Source organism: Odontomachus brunneus, unplaced genomic scaffold, assembly GCF_010583005.1.
Source record: "Odontomachus brunneus isolate Ranch 3 - 2012 unplaced genomic scaffold, Obru_v1 Obru_scaffold_080, whole genome shotgun sequence".
Classification (NCBI taxonomy): Eukaryota; Metazoa; Arthropoda; class Insecta; order Hymenoptera; family Formicidae; genus Odontomachus; species Odontomachus brunneus.
In genome coordinates this window covers 152,877-169,675 of record NW_022639530.1, presented here as the reverse complement: position 1 = coordinate 169,675, position 16,799 = coordinate 152,877, and the positions used below count along the sequence as shown (strand labels likewise).

The 16,799-nt window shown below is 40.9% G+C and overlaps 1 protein-coding gene across 3 annotated transcripts in view; it reads right to left on the bottom strand.

Annotated features, from left to right (window-relative positions):
* LOC116847572 (protein O-mannosyl-transferase TMTC2) overlaps window positions 1–16,536 on the bottom strand; it is a 412,543-nt gene extending 396,007 nt beyond the window's left edge. For all 3 annotated transcript variants that reach the window (XM_032822683.1, XM_032822685.1, XM_032822684.1), the window contains exon 1: window positions 16,344–16,536. In XM_032822683.1, the coding sequence (XP_032678574.1) occupies window positions 16,344–16,429 (86 nt within the window). In that variant the 5' untranslated portion in view covers window positions 16,430–16,536. The remainder of the gene's footprint in view (window positions 1–16,343) is intronic.
* Between the last annotated feature and the right edge of the window lie 263 nt (window positions 16,537–16,799).

Sequence of the window (16,799 nt, the reverse complement as noted above, 5' to 3'; positions counted from 1 at the left end):
AGAGAGAGAGAGAGAGAGAGAGAGAGAGAGAGAGAGAGAGAAAGAGAGGCGTGCAAAGTTAAAAACAATTTGGAAAGAACCGGAGTGAGATAAATTCTATTAAAACTTTTGTTTTGCATGATTCGTTGCGAGAATCATGCGGCCACCGAGAACTGGCCTTAATAAAATCTTCCGCGCCGGTGGACCTATTTCAATCGTATTAACTTATTTTACGTTCAGCGGTTTTACGTGACAATAATCATAAATTATTGTCTCACTAGTCCCATTTGTTTTGTAAATTACATCTGGAGGGCGGATTTATATCGCGCAAAAGCGAATGTAGTCGATGGTAGTTTCGATGGAATATAAATTTTTCGCGATTCCCGTCTGGATGTTGTCCGGAATTGCGTTTGGCACGATTGCATATCCGGGCTACGAAGTACACGTAATAAATGTACAAAAGCGATATTGCATAGATTAATAGGCATCCCTCAAATTCCCGACACGTCATGCCAAACTTTTCAATACCTATAGCCGATGGTCTCGATAGGGAAATAAAACGATTAACCTATAGAGAGAACAACTGATGTCACTGATAACGAATAAATTACAATGGATGATAGTTACATATAACATTAATAAATCATAGATTAATAGGTGTCCCTGAAATCCCTGACACGTCATGCCAAACTTTTTAATACCTAGAAAAAAGAGGCCGGTACAAATTTAGATTCTAGAACATCTAGATTAAGGGAGACCGGGATTATTTAGCTACCGGGGTAAATTAACGAAACCGATTATTTCTGCTATTTTCTAATAAAAGCCCGGAGTTAAGTTAAAATCATTTAAACCGAAATAATAGAACGCTCCTTTATAGAGTTAATTAATAGTGAAATATTAATGGCACATTAGGAGCACGGATGTCTTAGTGCTATTAAATACTAATATAACTTTTAATATTAATATGATTGTGGGAGGATAAAAATGTCCAGTATATCAAACGGACGTATCGAAATTTTCTCTTCGATTACCGTACGCGGAGAATCAACCTTCCATACTTAGACCGATCCTTGAGTCCCAATTTTAAATATATATTAAAATTATTTATTAGTTATAACAGTTTATTATATGAACTGTTTTCCTTATTATATAAAGGAACATCTAACGATTAACTGTGCCATCCAACTTTACGAATGAATACACATAGAATAAATTTCTAATCTGATAACTCGTTATTCATCAATTAAATAGCATTGTATGCAAAAGAAGACACTACGTGATATGTTTCATTTTGTTAACAATGCTCTAAATGCTGCTCTAGATGCTTTAGATCAGGCATGGCCTCAGGTATCCTCAGGCAACAACCTCGAGTTCCGAAGCCACGACGTCCTCTCGCGGAGTGAGATGGAGGAGTGGAATGAGACAGACGCGAATAGAAGGCGAAATAAAGGTAGCAGGAAATATCAGCGTTTACGAATGAAGGAAAGGGACTTTTTCGCTGGATAAAGTTGACTATGCCTGTCCTAGATGCTTTAGATGCTAATGATACGGGATTAATCCAAATTATGATGCAGAAGTCTACAATTGTGATCCTTTCATAGTATCAATAGAAATCGTTTAAAAAGCAAATAATTTAATTTAATTATTAATATACGGAAGAAAAACAATATGGCCAACTCACATATCAAATCTGGTTGTACCAACTAGCTTTAGTATCGAATCTAATTGACACAACTAAAATTATGTGTGAGCCAACCATACTATTTCTTCTGCGTATTAATATTTAAATTAAATTATTTGAACGATTTTTACTGATACTAACTATGAAAAGATTACAATTGTAGACTTCTGTATCGTAATTTGGATTAATTTGTATTTCTTCCATATATTATTTATAATTGTCTATTATATATATTTCTCTTCATTTATATCCTAATGTAGACACCAACCAATAGTGTTTTATACACGTAATTATACTAAACAATAATTTAATCTAACTGTATTACATCGAACAAGTTAACAGTTCTTATTTTATCAAATAATTTTGAGATGTTGCAGTTATCGGTTTTTAAATTTGTTTTTTTAGATAGATATACATTCCTAAATACATATATTTGTTTCACATTTCAATCGATTATAAGACTTTTATTTGATACTCCACTTTGCGCGCATCTTACGGGCAAGTCGGAAATCGATACTAAATTTTTCTTTTCATAATTATTCCTAAGAAAATTTAAAAAATCCAAATGTCTCTTTTGCCAATTTTTCAGTAAACAATCCACACTAAACACCTACGTGATCATCTTAGGAAAAAAATTGTTTTAACCTTCCTTTGACGACCTTTCAAAAAGTATTCCGTTTTATCTGTCTTTCCCTATAGCCGACAGTTGACAGTAAAATAAATGATTGATTTACAAAGAAAGCTAGATGCTACTAATAATAAACTGGAGAGTGAACAATAATTGTACACAACATAAAAAATAAAAAAAAAAGTTCTCGACCGAAACATTCGCCAGGCATCAATCAACGGCCCGATTGATCATTCGGTTTCGCCGGTGTCTATAATGAAGACCACGCTCAGCAAAGTTTCGCGCGTCTCTCTCGCGGATGGTGTAATTTTTCTTTCATCGTCGTAGCCGTGTTCCAGAGCACGTCCATTATTTACGCACGCTCTGAGAAACCGCGCGCATCGTAGTAGTCCGAATGCACCACGGGCTGAAATAGTAATGCCGTGCTTTACATTTCATGCGACCGAAGGCGCGCCTCCGACGAATACCGCGGTATTATTCACCGGCGGAAACGGAACAAGCTAAGCCTCAACCGCCAACTTTTCTTATTCCGAACTCGTCCTCGATGTAGCTGCATCGGTGCTGCATCTACGTGCGAAGGTGCCGTCCCGGAGTTCGTTCGCGAGTTTAGGTAGATAGTGCGCGAAAATGATAGAGAGAGAAAGAAAGAGAGAGAAAGAGAGAGAAAAAGAAGGAGTAGAGAGAGAAAAACGAAAGAAACAATCATTCTGTTCTAAAAATTATACGTCTGCAGAAGTGACGGGGGAGATACTAGAAGACAAAAAAGATGTAAGCAATAAAAGCAGATTAAATACGAGAAAATAAAAGCACTCCTATGCAGCGTAAAAATGACGACGATACAAAATAGTTGCACGAAATTCATAATAAATCTAACGTAATGATACAAACAGATTGAAAGGGAAGAATTGCGCGTTAGACTGCTGCAAAACAGGCTGCAATATAAATAAAGCACCGTGTGTCGACATGAGATTAATGCACAAGCGTGAAACATAACGTGTAACGGGGAAATTTAATTGTCAGCTAATATTTCACGTCGCCGCGGCGAATTACGGCGACGTATTTTCAAGTTTCGCGGTGCGCTTAATTCCGTAATACCTATAACGGCAGTGTATTCCAGATTTCCACATCTGCATATCGAGGTATGGAAGCTTCGAAAGTCTCAATTTACATCTCGATGGTGGAAGATTCTTTTTGCCCTCCCCTCTCCGGCCTTCCGATTCCATTCAACTCCACGACAGCTGACAAAAACTTCGAACAGTATATAAATATATAAGAGATAGAGAAATATATATACACACGCTGAGAAAACATAATTGAGAGGTCGAATCGGAAACACATGAGAGATCGATCGAGCCGTACAAAAGTAAGACAGCCAATAAGTAAGTAACGAGACAGCGCGTAAGCAGTTTGGCGCGCATGCATTAACCGCGATATTCCAGTTTCGTGATATGCAAGAGATGAGATGCCAAAGTAAGGCGAGAGCGGCAGAAACGCGCGGGGTGTCTTCCAACTTCGTTGCGTTTTCGACACTCCTTCTTTCACCGCGCGGTACTATCTGCGCTGCTGTTCCCGTCCTCCTTTCCCCTCGTTTGCTTCCGACTATACGTTCCTGGCGCCACCAGTAAAAAACTAGTCGAATAAATATGTCCCGTATTCTTTGCGCGCCCATTGTGGCCGAGGCGTCGGGGTAAAATACGGGGCCTTTATTATCCTATGAGTTTCAGGCGCCGCGCGCACGGTCGGAATAAACTCACGACACGGTAAACTTCGTGTGCGCAAGAGAGAGGGAGAGAAAGAGAGAGAAAGATCCACGGTCAGAATAAAACAGGTGGAATCTTCGGGAGAGAGATAGCTCTCCTATGTCTTGTGCGCTCATATTCGCGCCGATGTTTCTCTATTCTTGACCGGATACGCCAGAGAGACATCAGGTGTCACATACTGAGCGTTTTTTAAAGTCTCGAAAGCATGAAACAAGGTCGAAACTCAAAATCAACCAAGCACGTCGGCGATTGACGTTAAACGTTACCATAGAAAGGAGAGCACGAGGCAAAGCGAGAGAGAAGAAGAGAAGATAAAATCACCGCACAGACCGAATAATTGAGCGCAAGCCTCAAAAGATCCAGAATTGTAGGTCGACCGAGAACAGTAGGGTTGCCGACGTCATGGGTGGCGAGCGAGCCAGCATTTTGCTGGGTCACGTTGAAGGGACGAGGAAAGAGACGTGACCGAGAGCGAGCGAGAAAGAGAGAGAGAGAGAGAGAGAGAGAGAGAGAGAGAGAGAGTGAGAGAGAGAAAGAAAAGGAGAGTAAGTAAAGTGAAACGAGAAAGGGAATAGCGAGTAAAAAGGATAGAGAGGGAGCCAGCCGGGGGCTCTCGTTAATAACCGGACTCGACTTGATTATGGTCGCCACCGGTGGGCGCATCGGCCGCTTTAGCCTCGGCGGTCGCATCGAACGAGGTAGCCGCTAATGGGCCGGATATGGATGAAAAATTATCTCGGCTTAATGCACGTACGCGCGCGCGAGCGCAAGCACACGGCCGTTTTTCGTTATTACGTGAGCTTTAAGGCTCCGCCGGGAGTCGATGCGATACCCACGCTCTACGCCCTTTGCTTCCTCGCGGTTCTTCATATTCACCCTTTCTTCCTTCACAAATTCTCCCCTCTCTCCTTCTTCCTTCACGAATTCTCTCTCTCTCTCTCTCTCTCTCTCTCTCTCTCTCTCTCTCTCTCTCTCTCATCTTCCATCGCAATCATCAGATCTGTTCGTTTTCAAGGAGGTTCTGCACTAGTGCAATCGGTTAGAGTGTGAACAGATATACTTTTCTTTTCATCCTAAGTTATTGCACTAGTATGCACTGATGCACAGAAATTTTTGGAAAACAAACTATTATACTATGCTTGTATTTTTGGTTTTTATAATATATGTTCATATTTTTTGCAATCTAAATTGCGTTTCATGGACATTTCTACTAGGAATTGTCAATTAGGCGTTCGCCGAGGTGTTTGCGTACAGTTTTTAATGTCTGCCTAGTTAGTCCTCCCCCTCCCACCTAATTTGAAATGATAATTATATAATCGTGCTGTTTATGCGCTCTCCGAAAATAACACGCAAAAATCTTGTGTTCCATCCTTTACACTAAGAAAAATTTTTTTAAGAGGAGTCAGTCAATTCCCTCATCAATAAATATCAAGTCATTTAACAAATTTGTAAAAATTACGCGCTAATATATAATCAAATTTCTTTAAAATGAAAAATATCGTTAATTCAATTACGTACGAGGAATATACGATTTGTACGTTTCTAGATCTATATACGCTGAAAAAACATAATTGATATATGATTCGACCTCTGAATTATATTTTCTCAGCGTGTGTATATATATTTAGAAGCGTATAAATCGTATATTCCTCATATATAGATAGGTTATTCTGATTTTGCACTGCAATCGTTAAGGGACTTTTCTCTTGACGCAAAAAATAGAATTATCATAAAATTTTTTTACGATAAAAAATATTATCAATTCAATTATATGCGATGAATCTACGTTTTATTCGCCCTTATATCTAGGTCATTTTAATAAAAATTTATGACAATTATATTTTTTATCTCAAGAGAGAAATCTCTTAAACACTACAGCGCAAAAATTAAAATGACCTAAATCTAAAAACGCATAAATCATAGATTCATCGTGCGTAATTGAATTGACGATATTTTCCATTTTAAAGAAATTCTATGACAATACTATTTTTTGCCAAGACTCTTAAGTTGCAGCACAAAAGTCAAAATTACCGGAATATTACAGCGCATGATTATGCGTAGAAATTTCACGCAGTTTGTAAGCAGTTACTGAACAGTTATATTAATGTTTTCCCAGTAACTGGCGAATAAAACTGTTGGGATCCCAATCAAAATGTAACGCTTTCCTTGTCTGCAGTTACTGAGCACAAAAAATGCACAATATCTGAGCTCATTTATTGATCGAGAACTGAGTAATAATTGGACAAAGAAACTATTCAATGGATTAATAAGCAAGTTTATTGTTCATAAAATAGACAGTTTTGTGCTAATAATAATGGATATTGTGTGCATGCTTACTTATTGTATAATTTTAATTTTTAATAAAAGTCAGTTTAGTCGTAGACATAAAGAATGTCTGATTTTTTGTAATAAGTTTCAAAATATATTTAAATAGTCCATTATAAGAAACGTATTTTTTAGGTACTATTCTCTCATTGGATAATTTTTAGGTTATATTGCCAACAAAAAGTCGGACAACTTTTACGTCCACAATTGTACAGGAAATCTAAGATGCATTTCTAAGATAGTCTAATATGTTTTTGTCGCAATACAATTCTATATCATTAATATACAGCCCATTTGTCGTTTGCTCACTTTCAACTCTAACCTTACTTGGCATTTTTGCCATAACGTATTATTTTGTTAAATTCCAGATTTCCTCGAACTTCCTCTTCCTTGCTCTATGTTTTGCTACGCGTTCACTTATCCTTTATATAGTTTTAAGATCGTCTCTAAATAATATAATTTTTATCATGCCCATGTGTGTGCGATGTAAAACTTAATAAAACTGTTTCTTTCAGTTCCTTTCCAGTTTTTGCGCAGTTTTGATACAACTATGAAATGCAGTAATACTAGACAGTAACTGATTAGGTGTTTAGTAAAACTGCATAAGTTTTTACTAGAAAATCCCTACATATTTATTTTGCTAAATTACTTGTTATTTGTTGACGGAGGGACTGACTTGCTGTCCACTTAGCCCCCCACAAAAAACTTTTTTATAGTGTAATGAATAAAGTGCAAAATTTTTGCATGTCATTTTGGAGAGCGCACAAATAGCACATAATTATATAATTATATAATTTTACTGTTCATTTTAAATTAAGTGTAGGAGCTAGCTAGACAGACGTCAGTTCTTAATACTTTGCTGTACGTCAAGTGGATTGTATTACTTATGAACCATAGTAATTTATATGATATAATCCAAGACTGAAGAATAAACTACTCTCAATTCTATCTTCTCTCTGTTCGCCTGTCTTCTCTCCGAGACCGTCCGAATTCGTTCCATAATTAAGCGTTTGATTATCGGACTAATCGCACCGGGCGTTTCCAGCGGAACGGTCGGCACAGTTGATTTCCGACGCCCAGACCGGAATAATTTAATTTATGGCAAGCACTCTTCCCCGCGCCACGCTACCGCGCTGCGCCGCGCGTGCCGTTAGGCGCCTAAATGTTTATAACGCCGACGTCGGCGCCGCCGATAACGTAAAGGGGATGATTAATTAACCTCGCCGAATCGGTGATCGCGGATGCTCCTTACGCCGAGGAGGCGCGGTCACGCGATGCTTTCCGATATTATCACGCGCGCGCGAATGGTCCTCGTAAACTTATATTACTTATTTCAGGCGGACGTGGTGTTTCAATTAAATTCCTCGTGTTTAGATAAAAGTCCAATTCCCGGACACATACCGAATCCTGAACATTCTATTTGTTCTAGACTTTAAATAGGGGAAAGTTGCCGAAATCAAACTTCTAAATCTAATTTTTTTCTAATTTCTAGTATCTCATTTTTTTTAATGTCTGTAACACACGTAAAAGATAAGATATAGTCTGAAAATTGTTTATATTTCTCGTGTTGCTCTATTTATTTGTTATTTTTACTGTTATGTCGTTCATATTTGATAAAAAAATTGATGAAGCACGATTTTCTTTTTTTTCGACAATTCTCCCTTATATGAACACTTACAACACAGAATATATATTTATATATTTAAAAAAATATATATATATAATGTTAAGAGTTTAAATATTCGCATATTTTATATAAAGAAAACAATAAAAATAAATAATAACATAAGTAATAACACGAATAATAAACAAAGAAAACAATAAAGATATCCAAGATTACGTGTCTGGGTATTATAACGCTTTTACGGCTTGCGGAGAGACTATGAAGAGATGTATTTCTCTCTAAATTATCCAATCTTGAATTGACGTCACGGTACTATCTCACTGAAAGAAATAATAATAAGATATTTAAAAGTGCCCGACTTCGCCATTTCTGCGAAACTACACGAGATTAAGGTATATCGCAGTCGGTATAAGGGATTCTACGTAAAAGTGTTTTTACTTTTTGTTCTTTTTTCTCTTTTATGCGCGCAAAATACCTCGCATTTCCCTTCACCTACCGATTTATGGAAAAATTGACGTTAATGTAGCGAGAAAGCGAATAGCTGTGCATCAATAGAGGAGAAATATTTTTGTCCGCGAGCCGAAGTATAAGGCGCTCGATATCGTTCACGGAGAAGATTCGATCTCAAGACGGACGGCACGTGAAAATTAGGGAAAAGAATCATGAGAGTGTCCAGTTAATTGGCTACTTGTCTCGCGAAGAATAAACGCTCCCGCGAGCCTACGAAAGTAGTTCGCTCCCTTCGCGAACTATCAAACTCGAAGAGTGTTTCGGATCAGCCCTCGCGATCCCACGGGAGGCACGCGCAAGGCAAGATTACACCAAGTAACACTCCCCTAATCCTTTATAGCTAGTTATACGAAACTTACACCTTTCGCGCGCGAGTCGCGAAAGTTTTGCACGGTGGCGAATATAATTCGGCGATTGATAAACTCTTATAAACACCGTGTATGCATCGCGCGTCTAGCAATGAGAATTCGCCGGGCACCTGGCTGAGAAACAATCGTGATTACTTTGCGCAGCGCTCCCAATAACCGTAAACGAATTGCTCGGGAGTGAACGCGCGGCGGAACCACAGCCGGATTTTTCAAACATCGGTTGTGTAAATAACATCGACTTGTTGTTAATTCATCGTACGAGCTATCATGCGCGCGTATCGTCTTCTAACAACAACGGGGTTTCCAATTACGCGCTTTCCAAGCGCAGAACAAACACAGAAAAATAAAACAGAATGCGTAGATATAGAGAGTTACGTCGAGGAGAATTTAAATTATAATCGACCTCGCGCGCGTGAATACACACCTCAATTTTACGCTGGTTGCGCACATCGCGGCGAAAGGAGATACCGTTGAATTTGAAATTCGAATAAGGCATGATTAGCCAAGTGCATTTTCTCCCGCATAGAAAATGCTTGGGGGATCTAATTGAGACTCAGCCCGATTTCCTACAATAATCATAGGTTCTAGATGGGAAATCTATGCAGATTCTGGTTACAAGTGTAATGTTTTAAACATGCGAATCTAAGTGAGTAAACCCAGATTCCATTTTAAAGTTTTCCCAAAGATTTTTTCTGATTTACATTTTACAACTAAAACTTAGCAAATATATGAAACATTTTGAGTACTTACTCGTTACAAGTATATATACACACACATACTTGTAATGAGCAAATAGCCAAAGCGTTTGCGAACAAAATCATTATGAAGAAATTGTAATAAAAGGCATTCAAACTAAGTCAAAAATATATATAAATATCCGACAAATTCTTCCGATTTACAAGTGTATGAAATACATTTGTAAGCCGTAGAAAACGTTTTCTCCGGTTTACATTTGCTTTATCGCATTAATGAAACTGATGTAGAAAATAAAAAGCTCGAGTTTCCTTAATATTTCTATTCTGATTCTAGATAGAGAATCTATGTTTGAAACAAGAATGGGATTCCTAATTGCATTGGTAAGGGGTAATCTATTTTGGGACAGAGTATTCTGATTAGAATCTAATCTGCATTTGGGAAAATAAGAAATTGCTATGTGCCCTTTTTATTCATCCGTAAAAAGTTTTTAGATTTCTTGGTTTTTGAATGTCGAGGGAATTGCTAATCTTTCTTTTGGGAATTTTAATCGATATTAACCGATATTAACCGATCCCGTGATGTTTATCCGGTGTAACACTGCATTAACCCTAGTAGGATGCACTCAACCTTAATTTACAGTTATCTCAGTGCGAGCCTACAACGTCCTGAAGCCCAGCGCGACGCGATCGAGTTCTGGCCACGATGTTCGAGAGATTACGGGATACTCAATTAGGGGATTCGGTGTCATAGAATTCGAGAGCCTCGGATTAAAGGCTCTTATCGTGCGAGTAACTTTGGATTATATGGCGCCACGCGGCAATTCCGCGACCCCGCATATTTCGGCCGCTATCTGCGAGATACGGCTCGCGAACGGCTCCGAAAGATGTTGCAAATCGTTGGGCCACGTCGACGTGTGGAAATCGCCCTCCGTCGCGAAAGCGACAAACCGTAAAAGTGTGCGCGTGTTAACTCCTCTTACAACCCGATCGAGTTCGACGTTCGTCTTGATACCGCGACGACCATAGCAGCGTAAAAGTAGTATATGTATAGCGAAAAAAAGATTTTGTAATAACCATCAAAGCTGAGTAATAGTTACCGGATGCTTTGGTGAAATAATTTCAATTAAACATGTAAGTAAATATAATCAAATAATTTTACATTAATGAATAACCTTAGCAAAACTTGCCGCGGAAAGGCTCCCTGTCGACCCCGAGGTCGACAATCAGTCGCCAAGAAGCCACAAATGTTCATCGTCCGTAAACTCTCGGAGGAAAAACGGAGGCCGAGGAGAAGATTCATATTTCGGGGCTCCCTGCGGCGCGCGAAATTATTACGGCCGCTCCCAGAGGCCAATCATCGATCGGCCGCTGGAATCCTAGATCCTGCAAGCTGCCGCAAGCTCGCCACTGTTCGGGAAACCAGCAAGCAAACTAGTCACAGACTTCTATATACTATTAAACTGCTAACTCCCTACAATTGGTCTGTAGAGAAGTGAGGCAAATTTTTAACGTAATGTGAATAGTAGCAGCCATCTTTATTAAGGCAAAATTTAGTGTATGAATATATGAAACGCCTTAACAAAAATGGCCCCACTTTTTGCCTCAGCTGTAAGAAGTTAGCAATCTAGTAGTATATAGAAGTCTGTGAAACTAGTCGTCTTTACTGCTCGAGGAACCGGCGAGGAAGCTAGTCGTCGAGGCGGTAAACTTGGTGAGACAACAGTGTATAGTCGCGAATTGAGCGTTTCGCGAGACGCCGAGCCCTCGCGTAGGTTTGGTATCATGGCCACCATCATTCTCGACGACCGCCGTTGGATTGCTGGACGAGGACTCTGGCGAGTATTGCGTCGCGCTGTTCGGTTCTCTCTCTCAAGCTCGTCGGTTCGTGCAGTCACTTAATGTATTATCGATTGTCGTCTAATAGGTCGGTATCGGCGTGAAGTGCTTGGAGGTCCGCGATTTGAGCTGAAGAAATAAGGTTCGCGCCTAATAAATTCTGAGATTTGATTCTCCGATTGTGTGCGTTCGGTTCCGTGTGTATCTCCATTGTATCGCGTACGTCGCATCGACGTTTTGTGTGTATCACGTCATTTTACATGCGTTGTTCTTGTAACATGTTCTTGTAACCGTTCCGCGTGTGTTACTCATTATCCTGCGTATTTCCATCGTTTCGCGTGTATTCTACGCGTCGTCCACGTGCATCATTCGTCGTTTCTTGCGCGTATTTTCTGTCGCGTCGTGGGCACCACTCGTAGTACGCTCAGTCAGGTCGAATCGTCAGTACCCGGGTGTAAAGCGAAAAAGACTTGCGAGGTCTCGCGCGCCTTAGCTATACAAGCGTCCTGTCAAAGGTTCTGCTCGCAGAACCACGATTACCTTTGGTCGAGCCTCCACTGCATCCGCATGTGTAACGGAATGCTAAGTAAAAGTCATTGTTAAACTTGAAATCTCTCGCAAAAACCACTTATTCTCTCGCCCGCTTCCCCGCTTCTCATCTCGCGTAGTTGCGGTATTCTTTTAGATAAAAAGCACGCCACTTTACCAAGGGCAAGGCTAAGCAGCCGGTGAGGGCCCTCTTCCCTGTCGCCAAGGAAGACGATCTGTACCGCATGGATTCTCGCGAGCCCCACCGCGGTCACAGTCAAAAGTATTTTTAGCCTACAAGCATTTTTTTCATCCAATAGCCAAGGGATTACATATGAATATTTAAACATTCAACGTTAGATATATGTATATCCTATGTTAAAAGTCTAAAAATTCTAATTTGAATTCTACTTTATTAACAGGATAAAAATCCCTTTGGTGCTGTAGAAAATATACACAAACAACAGCAGAAATTAAGATCCTTTCTAACTGCAAAAGTGGCACAAGTGCGAAGAATACAAGAAATATAAATCTTAGGATTGAACAAATCTTAAGATTGAAACTGTAGACTAAGATTTTAACTATTCTAATTACTTCTGCTTACTATCAGACTTATCCTCAGTTTTACCTTCTTTAGAATACATAAATCTAAAGTAATATCCTGATTGGCTATCTAAATTTACGTCTTGTGTTTACGATTAGGCCAATTCATGTTCGAGAGTGCCCGACCAATAGCAGTTAAGATCCTGTTACACAACTCATTTAAACCAGAGTTTAACTCGTTAAAAGCCTATCCAGATAAACTTGCATATTCACATTATTCACATGCACAAGGAAATTGACTAATCCAATGTAAAATATATCTAATATAAGAGACATTCTTGTATTATATGGACCATGATTGGTTGATTTCCCTATGCATATGCAAAGTGTGATTATGCAAGTTTATCTGGACAGACTTCTAACGAGTTAAACTCCAGTTAAAGTAAATTATATGGGACCAACTTTATAACCTTAACCTGAGTTTTATCTAAGAATATATGTGAAAAGAGTTGAAACTCAGATGAAAGTTTAAACTATGTTGGTAAAATTGAGTATAAGGACGAGACAAATTGCAAATTATCGGAGAAAAAATATTATCGGCAAATGATCGATATTGATCCACGATATACGACGATTTCGATATTATCGAATTGTCGTTGCATCTCTAGGCCCAATAGCAGATGCCTGCTGTCTTCTAGCAAAACGATAAAAGCTGTATACTTAAGAACTCCAGAACCCGGTCTGACATTCGCTTTTACGCTGCACGCTGCTCACTTTCGCTTTGCTGAGGCTTTTGCTTTGCTTCCGCCAAGTTGCTCCCTCAGCTAACGCCGGTGCGACTTCGCGCGTGCTACCGCAAGTTCGGTCGGCAAATTCATTGCAACTTCCGCTGCATGATTCTTCGCGTGCTTCTCTGCTAAGAGAGACTCTGACGGTGCGTGCAATCCATGTGATTTCGCTTCTTCGTGCACGCCTTGCTCCGCGTTACTACGAAGGGCACTGTGGCTGTCTTTGAGCTTGTAAACAGTGTATGTAGTAACTGTATTAAAGCGTTTTTTGTGCAATTGAACAACACACTTTACTTGACTGTCAGATTTCGAACTTCTAGTTTGTAACTTTGTGCGCCAGCCAACATTTTCCGTACCATCGCAACGTCGCTGCTGGTACTTCGTGCAATAAGGAAGCAAAAACTATAGCCTCGGGATTTGGTCAGTGGGGTGAGTGATAGAGTTTATCTGGTAAGGGAAATATGTTTAAGAACACAAGACTCGCGTTGATGACGCGAGCGGACACTTTTAATTTCCAACAGACCCAATAAGTTCTAAGTGAAAATGAACTAAGTACAATATATTTTATATATACATACATGCATACACTTGATTCACACTGCATTTCACGTTCTCAAAATTTCTTGAAGCAAAATTTTACTTGAAAAGTAAATTGACAAATTGCGGTAAATTTTTTGCTCATATAGATAGTGAATTTTCTATGAGAATAATTCTAAATAGTTAAGTGAATGTTTTTATTCAAAATCAAAGAGTGAATCTAATTTATTCTGTCGCCACAGAAACAAGTTTACCCTAATTATTGATTGAAACATTCATTTATGTGGAGTCAGAAACCACCTCTAAAATCTGAATAAAATATTCACTCGTTATTACATATATCTTCACAGTTGTTTAAAGTGAATTTTTGTTCCTTTCAAGTGCGATTTTACTCCAAATAATTTCGAAACTATATGAGGTGGAAAGTGATTCCTTCAAATGATCAGTTTATACATGAAGAAATTCTCAGTTTATACATGAAGAGAACGTAAAGGATGTCTCGAGCTTGAACATCAGAACTTCGGGAGCATGTGGGAGAGTGATAAATTAAGAAAAAGAGTTTTTTTACAAATTTACTCATTTTTGCTTCGTTTTGGAGAAAATCGTAAAAGACCAAAAGAAATGTTTTCAATTTATTTAACCCCGTTATAGGGTTGTGGAGTTAGGGGTTATGGGGTTTTTAACTCATGGGTAATCAGGTTTAGGAGTTATGGGACTATAAGATTTGGAGTGGTGGAGTTTCGGGCCATGGTGTTATGAAATTTAAGGTAATTAGGGGTAACAGGTAATGGAGTTTGGGGTTATGTTTACGTTTTCAAATTTTTGGCAGTGAGACATTATAGTAGAACTATTCACGAGTATTTAAAAAAAAATTTCATTAAAATTGATGCAGATTTGTGATGTAGGCAGAATTTTGTCCACCAAATGTACTTTTTGGCACACTGTACGATGCTTCGCATACATCAGTAACGGTAATTTTAAGGTAATTTAATCAAATACCGCTGCGCAATATTTATTATTTCGCGACTTTTGTGTAACGCGCTGTGCGACAGCCACATTGATTCAACGCGCGGAACCATTTCGGGATCACCTGCGCGAGCAATAAATGAGCTTTCGTAGTTGCGCTCGATATCGGGAACACCTGTTCAAGGAGCGTATGACGCCGGGGCGAGCTATTACAGCATCGGCGATCGCGAAAATTTCGCTTGGCGAGAGAGCGCAGCGCAAATCCTGACGCAGTCTTATTGATCCGTGAGAGGAGAGCGAAATAACGAACGATACGGTGCACAGTTTGTTGCGATTACTCCGACTCGTGGCTATTTGTTTTCCATAGCGGTGGTATCGAGCCAGTGGCAGCGAGAAACAATTTCGCGCGGCGCGCGCGAGTGACGCGACGGCTGAAATATCGCGAGGAATGTCATCCACCGTATATCACTCCGGCTATGAGTAATACCCACGGCGGACTCGAGTTCTTACAAGCGACATTCATCGCCCTTCGGAAACGTGCCGGACGGCAAGAACTTTTCCTCATCCTCTCGCCCGTGCGACGTGACGCGACGTGTCGCGTCCGTCGGGATAATTAGCGACATCCGACTACTCAAAAGCGGTCCGCATCAATCCACGAGAGTCGGGGACAGAGCAGAAAAATTCCTTCACTTCTTCCAACGATCTTCCAACGTTTTAGGAAAATCAATTTCTAACTGGCGCATTCTCTTTACGGCGCAATACACCGTCCTGGGGATGGTCGTAAACATTGATTAAAATTAAACGGGGTCTAATCGATTCCCTGTCTTTTAGCAGATATTGCTTCTCCACGGGAAATCAGTTAAACTCTGGTTAGTCTTAATTAGCGTCTACGGCAACTGCCTCCTGCGTTAGAGATGTAATATAACGTCTTCCGGTCCGTTAAGGATTAAATGAAGTCGAGCGGTAAATCGCGCTCTGTCTGGATGAATTGATCCTACCCATGCCTCGCCTGGCATCTGTTCGATAAGCCTCGATAAGCTATCAACAACTTTGCGCACCGGCCTGACCAAGCTTCCCTCAAATCGAATCCTCTCTCATATCACTACGTGACGAATTATCGCTCACGGGTATCGCCCTCGAAACTTTCACGCCACATTGTTCTAATCCGACGAATCTCGTCACGCGACCGCGCCAAGTGTGTCACTGGCCGCTTTTCGAGAGCCGGGTCTTAAGGCGACCACGTTGCCAACCCTAGATCGAAAGCTCGCGGAAGCTCTCGGGATCTGGCTAGCCAGATAAACCATTGGAAACGACGTGATCTCGCCGACTGCGACTCTCTCGACGGCGCGGACGTCCCGCGAAAGAGACCCCGCATAGCAACACACATCGGTTCCATCGCTGCGTACGTGGATTTGCTGGTTGACTTCCACGCGTCGAAAGAGGCCGACGTCAGGTCGATTTCGACAACGATTGCACGACAATGTACCTGTTTTACGCCAACGGGGAGAAAAACGTATCGTGCCGCGTTCGACTCCGCTCGCCAACAAGAGAGCAAAGGTGAGAAATCCCACTCACCGGTCATCATAGACGAAACCCGCTTGCAGGGTGTTACAGTAGAGTGCCGTCGCGACGAGGGCGCAGGCTACGGCGAGGATATCCATGTCACATCGTGCCGAGAACGCTGGCGGCGACAGCGACGTCGACGGCGGCGGCCTCTTAACTTGTTGCACGTCCGCGGGCCTTCCTCCTGCACCACCGCGGCCACCACCAGCACCACCACCACCTCCTCCTCCTCGTCCTCCTCCACCTCCCCCACCCCCTCCTCCTCTCCCGCCGCCCCTACGCCTCCGCCTGACGCCGGTTCTTCGCGCGGCGGTCGAGACGTCCGCCGGACGATCGAACGACCGCCGATCTGACGCCGCCTGCCCGGATGGTTTCCGCGCGGGATGAATGTCGGTGACGCGTCCTCGGATACGATCCAGTAGCGAAGGTAGCCCCGGCGCCGGTTCCGGGTCGATCTTTGCCGGCGCG